Genomic DNA, 9,349 nt, shown 5'->3' on the forward strand with positions numbered 1-9,349 from the left:
ACAAGCAGCTGGCATGAAAATCAGTTCAAAGAGGAAAAACAAAAAAATAAAGATTAATTTGCCAAGTAGAATAAATGCTGGTTTTTCAACAATTATGGTGGCCCTACTTCTATGGATGGGGGTTTTGTTGTTGTTCTTAGGATGCCTACTTTATTTTTTTCGATTCTGGCAAAAACTACATTGCATGCTTGCACACTGTCCCATCCTCTTGTAGTCCATTCATTCCATTACAGCTTTTTAGGTTCACGTGACACCGGAACATATGCTAGCCACGCTGCTGGTTTCACGCTACTGTGTACCCACGACACGAAAATATCTCTACTTTTCCTCTCCGCCTTCCCTTCGCCTGTCGTCCTCCCTGTTCCCATGTTTTGCTGTTTTGACAAGTGATGGGCGGATTGCGTGAATGAGCCCGGGAAGCAAAATATCCGCGACTGGACATTTAGATAGGACGGCTGCAGGAGAAGAAAGGGCGGAGGGGAAAGCAACGCACTGCCTTCCCAGGTGCCGCGGGCGCCAGGGGCCAAAGTCGCCCTCTGCCCCCGGGCCGTAAGGAAGACGGTCGAGATGGTGCTGGTCCCGCCTTTGCCATCTGGCGGAGCCAATCACCGCGGCTTTCCCTTATCTCGTGCCCGCTGTGGTACTGCAGCGTTGGCCTTTCTGCAGCTGAGCGGACGCGGCTGGATCGACGGCTTTTGCTCTGCCAGAGCTTGACAAGTTTTCGGGTGGCGGGAGAAGAGAGAGTGGGCGCATGGCGTGCAGCTCGGAAGGCGCGAGAGAAGCGGTAGGGCGACTTTGAGGAGGGCAGTGTAAAGGAAGGGAGGGAGGCAGAACTGGCCCGGGACGGGGAAGAAGAAACGGGGGAGCAGCTCCTAAGGAGGCCCCCCCCCAACTCGTCGTTGCTGCCTTGGCCACTTATTTATTTTTTTATTTTTTATTTTAATTCCATTTATATCCCGCCCTTCTCCGAAGACTCAGGGCGGCTTACAAGCTTAGCAGTAGCCTTCATTCTATGTATATGCCTGCTTATTAGGGCTTTCACACACACCCCAAGCGGCATTATTAGAAAGTCAGCTTAATTGCCCCCAACAATCTGGGTCCTCATTTTACCTACCTCGGAAGGATGGAAGGCTGAGTCAACCTTGAGCCTGGTGGGATGCGAACCTGCAATAATTGCAGGCAGCTGGTGTTACTTAAGGAGGCATTAGCCCACTGCTCCACCAAGGCTTGATATCTCTCTCTCTCTCTCTCTCTCTCTCTCTCTCTCTCTCTCTCTCTCTCTCTCTCTCTCTCTCTCTCTCTCTCTCTCTCTCTCTCTCTCTCTCTCTCTCTCTCTCTCTCTCTCTCTCTCTCTCTCTCTCTCTCTCTCTCTCTCTCTCTCTCTCTCTCTCTCTCCCTCTCTCTCCCTCTCTCTCTCTCTCCCCCCCCAGCTGTCTGGCCGAATCGGGGCCATGTACCAGGAAGTCAGCTGCTTTCCCTCGGTCACTTATGCCAGCGTCGGACCCGAGGTTGCTGCCCGTTGTGGCGCCAAGTGCCTGCCCCTCTACACGGGTGAGCCAGTTCACTAGAGTCCCTGTTTCTTACTCCGCCGGTCCTGACCCTCAGAGTACAAGTAGTCCTCGACTTACAACAGTTCATTTAGTGACTGTTCGGTTACAACAGCACTGGGAAAAGGGATTTATGACCAATTTTCACGCTTAACGACCGTTGCAGCATCCCCCCATGGTCACATGATCAAAATTCAGAGACTTGGCAACTGATTCATATTAATGACGGTTGCAGTGTCCTGGGGTCATGTGATCACCTTTTGCAACCTTCTGGCAAGCAAAGCCAATGGGGAAGCCAGATTCATTTAACAACCGTGTCTCACTTAGTAACAGAAATTTTGGGCTCAGTTGTGATTGTAAGTCGAGGGCTACCTGTAGTTTATGTTAGGAAGGGAGAGGGATAGCTTTCAGGTTCCCTCGGTTTGCCGGCTTCTTGAACTACGGTACCACGAACGAGGTAACGTTTGAAATACTTTTTGCATTTTGCAAACAGATGGGAAAATGGGCTGGCAGAAGGCCAAACTGATGAATAATCTACTAGTTGGAGAAACTTTGTCCAGCCTGTGCCTTCTGTAGTTGTGACTGAGGATGACGGAATCTTGAGGAGGGGAGATTGTGATTGTGAGTTGAGTAGGAAAATAAAATGTAGGTTTATCTCCAGTGTTAATTTTGTTTTGTCACATCCACTTTATTGATAACCCTAACACCTGAAAATGCAAAGATCTGTAAATCTAATATTAAAAGTCAAAGAGCATAACAAAACAATGGCATTAAAATTAAATATAAAGAAGACCAAACTAATGACAACGGGTGGAATAACCAGTCCTACAATTGACAACGAAAGTATCAAAGTGGTGGTAGAGAGATTTTACCTTTTAAAATAAACCATCAATAGTAAAGGAACAATCAGTCAAAAAACAGGCTGTATTCTAGCACTTGGTGCAGCTGCCATGAAGGTCTTGGAAAATAATAATCAAATTCCACAATGTACTTAACAAAGATCAAAATTGTGCAGCCTGTGACATCTGTGGAAGTAAAAGTTGGACTTTAAAGAAGCAGGTTAGGAAGAATATTGATCCCTTTGAACTTTGGTATTGCAGAAGAATACCACGGATGGCCAAGAAAACAAGAAAACAAACCAATGGATCATCAAACAAATCAGCCCACAGTTCTTATTGGAGGGACAAATGATCATGCTCAAATTATTCTATTTAGGACACATATCCAAAGACTCAACTTTCTGGAAAGGTGGAAGGAAAGAGAAGAAGAGGACAACAAGCAGTGGATGGACTAAGTTATAGTGGCAATGAGTGCATTGTGGGAGACTTGATTGACCAGATTAGGGATAAATCGTCATGGAAAAGATCTATCTGTGTAGTCACTAGGAGTCAGAAATGACTAGAGGGCACCTAATCACTTTACTGTTCATTTCCTCAAGTAGGTTTTTAAGACTAAATGCTCCCGGCTTTAGAGAAGCTGAGTTTTAGAGTTTAGATCAAAGCTTGTTAAATATGAAACAGTATAGCTTCTTGTCTGAACTTCTACCACAACCAAGACAACAAGTCCAATTGACCTAGCAGCTCATATAAGAACAATACAGTATCAGACTAGCCTGACTCAGTTCTCACTTTCATTTGAGTTATCAGAGATATCAAAAGAGAAAAGGTATCTAATAAAGGCCGAATTGTATTGGTAATGGATGCACCATTGGAAGACCCGTTGGGGATGGTACTTTCTGGATAAAATCTATTGATATGTTCACTGAGTCAACATTGATTTGATGGCACATCATCAGTCATAACTATGCCATATTTCTAAGCGGGCTATCACATTACTTTTTAAAAATATATTTGAAGTAAAAAAATGGTAAAGTATAAAATATTAGTCACTTCAAAGACAACAATATTATATTCCAGAAATCTGGGCACGCATCAGCTTTCTCACTCAACTTCCTTCTTTTCTGCAGAGTGGCGCCACCCAGATCTGGAGCGCCATCAGAAACTGCGATTCAGTCGCCAATATATCCTTCACCATGATAGCAGAGCAATTCTTTCTGTTACTCCTGTTGGTATGCCAGCTGAGATTCACAATCTGTATGTAAAACATCTATGTTTCCTCATGTCTTTCTCCTTTAGAAGTTCCTGCTCAGCTTATTTTATTATTTTATTTTATTTAAATCAATTTACATGGTCGCCCGTCTCACAAATACAACTCTTGTTTGCTGATAAAGACTAAAAATACCCAGAGCGTTCTCCCCCTATCTGACTTCATAGGATGGATACAAACGGTGGAAGTAAGGTAGACCCTGAAACACCTTGGCCACCACTTACTGTAGTTTATGCTTAATCAGATACAGTAGAAAAGTTATTAGAGTAAGGATAATTAGCTTTTCTTAACCATGAAGATGGGTGATAAGAGTTCCAAAGTCTTATTTCTCCCTGCCATTAACTGCGAGCACACTTAGTTTCATGTTGCACCGGTCCAATTTCTATTGATTACACTTCATTCAGGTTCACAGCAAAGGGCTTTCAGCTACCTGAAATTCTTTGGCCAGAGGTGGTAGGGGTTATAGGATTGCATAGGCATCAACCATGAATTTTCTCCCCTTTGGATCTCTAAAGTAGATAGAAAGGAATAGACTTACCTGTATGCTTTTCTGGGAAATTGCTTCCAAGTTGGCTCTCCTGTTTATGTGGCACCCTCTTTTCTCTTGTTATGTAGGCTGCTGACTGGAATGTCTCCCACTGGGAAGTATAAAGCCATTCTCACCCATTATTTGGAAATGGGGCAGAAACAGGAGGTTCTGGAGGTAAAGTATATGCTATTCACGGCTGTTTCTTCTTACTGCAAAGAGCAAGGACAGCACTGAAAATGTTGCATGCTGAAACTGACTGGTATAGGTATAGCAGCCTTAGCTATAACATAAAAGTCAGATACAGACTCAGGAGATTCAATAGGGACAAATAAAATATTTGCTTAATGAACCCTATACTGTAGTTGCTGGGCTTTGATCTAAGATATTTGTATAAGGTTTGCAAAGCTAGGGTCAAATATATATGGAAACTGGTCCTTTACAGTAATGTACTGGGAATATAAATCATGCTTGTCCCACTATGAAAGGTAATTGTTCTACCTAGAGCAGACATGTCAAACACAAGGCCCGGGGCCTGGATCCGGCCCGCAAAGTGGTTTCATGTGGCCCGTGAAGCCATCCTGGAAACAGTGAGGGAACGGCCCCCACTGCCTTGGCCCTGGCCCAGAGACCCTCCTTCTGCCAGAGACCCTCAGATCTGTCCCACTCCTGCCCAGGCCCCCATAGGCACCCTTGTAGAGCTGGCCATGCCCACCCAGTAGGCCATACGCACTCTAGCCACGCCCACCCAGTAGGCCATGCCCACCCAGGCCACACCCACCCGGCCCCCTGAGGGCAACCGCAATGCTGATGCGGCCCTCAATGAAATTGAGTTTGACACCCCTGACCTAGAGTTACAGATCTTAGTAGGAAAATGAATTCCAAGTAGTTCTGTGTTAATTCACAGTCATCCTTCATTTCCTTGGAGCCCCTCATCATTCACAACTTTTTCAGTGATACCAGTAGAACCAGGAGGGAGAATTCTGATGAGCCTGTTGATTCTTTGGCCTCAGTGTGTGGTGGCAGGTTTTGCCCTGTACTGATTTCTGTGTCCCAGCAGGTTTGGAGCAACAATGGGAGGGTAAGAAATATCAATCTCACAGCGCTGGATAAACATGGCAAGGTGTACACAGATGGTAAGGGCAGTAATAGTAGGCTTGGCCGCATGCTGCTCTCTGCAGGCTTAGCAGTGGTGCTTCCTCAGTCCTGTGAGCTCTGCTCTCTACCAGCATAGCACTTGATCATGCTCCTTCTTCCTGGTAACATCCCTTTCCCAGTGCCAGAATGAGTTCTCCTAGCTGTCTAGTATTGTATACTTTCTTTTTTCTTACCTTTTCCGCGGATGGTGGTCTTTGTAAAGAGCTTTGCTGGCTATTGCAGCCTGGAGATTGCAGACTTTCAGATCTTGGTAGCGGATACTGGGTGAAATCCTGCCATGAATATCACCCATACTTTCCTGCTGCTTTGTCAAGTTAATTGTGTTAATCCGGCTACAGTGCTATATTTTGCGAAACACAAATCTCCCTGGCCATGCAGGTTAATTTTTTTCACAGCAAGTATAGGTCTAGACCAGGGTTCCCCAAAGTAGTCAGTATTGATCCCCAAGAGTCAACCAGACTATCCAAGGAATTGATAAACGTCTGAAGCTCAAAAGGGGGTCAATAAAAGTTGAGGGGGGTGTCAATACATGGTTGATAAATTATGGAAGGTTGATGGGGGCCAAGTAAGCTTTTGGGTTTCTCTAGAGCTTCAGGCCAGTCGAGAAGGTGAGGTGCCTAGAAGTGAAAAAGGTTATCCAGGGTTGAATGGTCAGCCACTGGTGAAAGCAACCTTGAATTGTCTCTGTCAGCTGTCAGTTTTCAGCCACTGATAAATATAGCATTGCTTATCCTCTAATCAAACAACTTAATTTTTCCAACTCTGCTAGTTTATCTTCACCAACTATTCCTTTGTTGTGGATATCTCAGAGTCTAGTCTCGTACCAGTAATTATATTTTTTTAAAAAACTTCCATGGTTCTTTTCCAATTGGCTGTCTATTATTTCAGGCCAGAAAGAAAAGTTCTGGTTTCAACTGAATGTTGACTTTTAAATTATTTTGTATAATCATATATATTTGAACACAAAAAATTCTTGTCTTTTTTTACAAATCTACCAGGCATAACAAAATGATCCTTCATGTTGTCTATATTTCTAACATAAACGTGAAGTATCTTTTACATAATTTAGACAATTTTCCAATATGTAAGTGGTACATCATTTTATAAAATAATCTCTTTTAGATTATAACAAAATGTAAGTTTTAGATAATTTAACCACATATTTTCTCACTGCATGTATATTGGTTCCAGAGTTCTTAGCTCATTTTATCATACATTCACTTCAAGTTTCAATAAAAGTTTATACATTTTAACAATTACACGTACATAGTTCAATTTCAAAATTGTCTTCTATTGCTAAATTCCAAATATTCCAGATAACTTTCTCAGAGGCTCTAGCCTTTCTTGAACAAATTACTTCATTCAAGTCCCCTCATTAAACACCAATTTTCATACAGTAATCCATTAATTTATCTTTAAGTCCTTTGCATAAAATAAAAACTTCCCTCTTCCTGTTGCTACAGAAAGAATGAATTCAATATTTCTGGCTGGTGTCAAAGAAATAGTGGTAGTTGAGAAGCAGCATTTGCTTCTAAAAAAGGGATGAGGAATTCTCTAATTACACCACAAGATAGGCCATATTTACACAGCTTTAATGTTATAAACCAGAGTTTAGAATGCAAGCCCTCAAAAGCCAAGCTATGTTACTTGAGATTTCTTCTCTGTCTTTACTGAACATGCTACCTCTCAGTTAACAAAACCCTGAGTTCTTTAAAATGTGACAAGCATGAAACATTTGCATAAAATAGTCTATTTATAAGAAAAGAGTCTTTTCTTACAAAAGGCACAATTTAACATAAATTACAATAGTTGTATAAGCACATGGTAATTTTCAACTTTGGTTACTGTTTGTCTTTACCAACAATATACTAAAACTAAGTGAAACAGCCATAATCATTTAAGGATAGTAGGAACTGCTATCGTGTTGTATTGTTTCATTTACTTGCTTTATTTAAAACATCTATATACCATTTCTCTGGAAGAAAGTTCTAGTGCGTGAAACAGATCCACTTGCAACCTGAGAAAAATCCCTTTGCCATAAGTGATAGATATAACTTGGTTTCATAGCATGTTTTAGCTTCAAAGCTATCTTAAATGCTTAGAATTCTGTAAAATAGTGCTAAATACAGTAAAAGAAGGGGTCCTTTTGATGCAGATAGAAGTTCCAGGTAACCAAGGAGATACAGTATCTCAAGGACAAATGACAATTGAAACTCACTCTTATCACAACAATTCCTATTATGACAAAGAAATGAGTCGAACTTTGTACGTAATTATTAAAAATATTGCAATCTCATCTAATTTCTTACCTTTAGTCTATTGTTAAGTAACTGCCTATGTAATTGCCTTCTAAACTGCATAATGCACATAATCCATTTTAAATGCTTGTAACCTATGTATAATCCTGGAACCTTTATTCTGGGCTGTTGGCCCCCAAAAGCTTAAGGTCCAATAACTCATTATATTAGTAAACATAACAAAATGATGATCTGGATCCTCTCCTGTTGTTTTGGTAAGTATACTGGGTGCTGTTTTTACCATACTTCTCAGTTTAAAGATTGTGGATTACAATAAATGCTCATACAGTACGTTAAGCCATAATTTGTTTATTCATTTTACTGGCTAAATTTATGAATTGTGTTAATGTGCAATCCTTGCTTCACAAGCCACAGTGGGTAGATTCAGCTAAGTGCAAATTAAACAAATCACATTAGGATTTAGATATATGAATCAGGAATCAAATGTTCGTTCCCTTTCGTGGTTTTGAAAACATCAATTCAGGCAACTTGTGACCCACAGTTTACAATCAGCATATAAATTCTGCTAGCTTTTTTTAGTTTGGTCAGGTGATCCTGCAAACTTGTACCTACACATGTTATTTCCTATTTCTATCCTACCACAGAGCAGTTTCGATGCTTTGCTTGGTCCAATTCAGAAAATCAGATTGTGTATGTTGCAGAGAGAAGGCACTCTGCAAAACAACAATATTTCTCTCAAGAGGAATTCACTGAAGGGCTGGAGGTAAATAAAGAAAGCCATAAAGGTTTACCTTTCTTTTTATTTGTTTTATTTATTCAAATAACTGAACTATGTCAAGTATCTTACGGTCCAAGAGCTTATTGGTAACCCGTGCAGCAACTTCAAAATAGACATGGCTCAACAGGTTGACCTACTAACAATATTACCACTGCATTCTTATCAGCTGCAGCTTCCAAGTCATCTCCAAAAACAACCTTGCATGGAATTTGTTAAAATAACCAATCAACCAAGAACTGATCGAAGCATTAATTACTGTAATAAGAACATTATAAAACCTTTCTTTTGGCCCATTGCATGTTGAATTTCTCCATGTATCTAGAGGCAAATGTAAGCTCAAGAAGAATTGTACAAAATTCATCACAGCACTGCATCATTGTGCTCGGCTTCTAGAAAATAATTTGCAAATTTTAGATTTCAAATTTGACCACTATCCAGACTTACTAGTGTGATTCATGCATCAAGCCTTGGGGGGGGGAAGCTATAATTTATATTCAGTAAAAGGAGTGCTCATGAAGATAGGATACTGGGTTGGTGATTGGGAGGCCCGCGTTTGAGATCCAATTGTTACCACGGAATGGCGTGACCTCCTGTTATATGCTCCAGCTACTGCCAACCTAGCAGTTCGAAAACGGGTGATCCCAAATAGATGGGTTCTACTTCAATGGGCAGCTTAACTGGGATGTGAAAGGAGCCCCCAACTGGGCCTCTCCCAGGCAATGGTGATGTCACAGTTCAATCCTTTCAATCCCAACACAATTGTAGTAGTATTTGTATTTAGTCTTTGTCTGTCTTGTGAAGGACTACAGATATATAGCTCTCTAAAATACTAATTGGTCTGATTACATTCTAGAATGAGCGGTTTGTGTACAATGACAACTGGGGAGAGGCACTGGGGGACAAAAGTGTCCCTGTGTTATGTGTGTTGAATATTGAAACCAGTGACGTTTCAGTGCTAGAAGACATCCCAGGGCAC

The 9,349-nt window shown here is 41.4% G+C and overlaps 1 protein-coding gene across 1 annotated transcript; it reads left to right on the top strand.

The window, feature by feature from the left end:
- Positions 1 to 751: 751 nt before the first annotated feature.
- On the top strand, positions 752 to 4,416 carry LOC308662904 (acylamino-acid-releasing enzyme-like; the record flags this gene model as incomplete). The annotated part of the gene is made up of 4 exons (XM_081319048.1): positions 752 to 784; positions 1,431 to 1,551; positions 3,514 to 3,640; positions 4,269 to 4,416. The coding sequence occupies 4 exons, from the start codon at positions 752 to 754 to the stop codon at positions 4,414 to 4,416; spliced, it is 429 nt and encodes a 142-aa protein (XP_081175174.1).
- Between the last annotated feature and the right edge of the window lie 4,933 nt (positions 4,417 to 9,349).

This window comes from Vipera berus (assembly GCF_964194415.1).
Source record: "Vipera berus genome assembly, chromosome: 2".
Classification (NCBI taxonomy): domain Eukaryota; kingdom Metazoa; phylum Chordata; class Lepidosauria; order Squamata; family Viperidae; genus Vipera; species Vipera berus.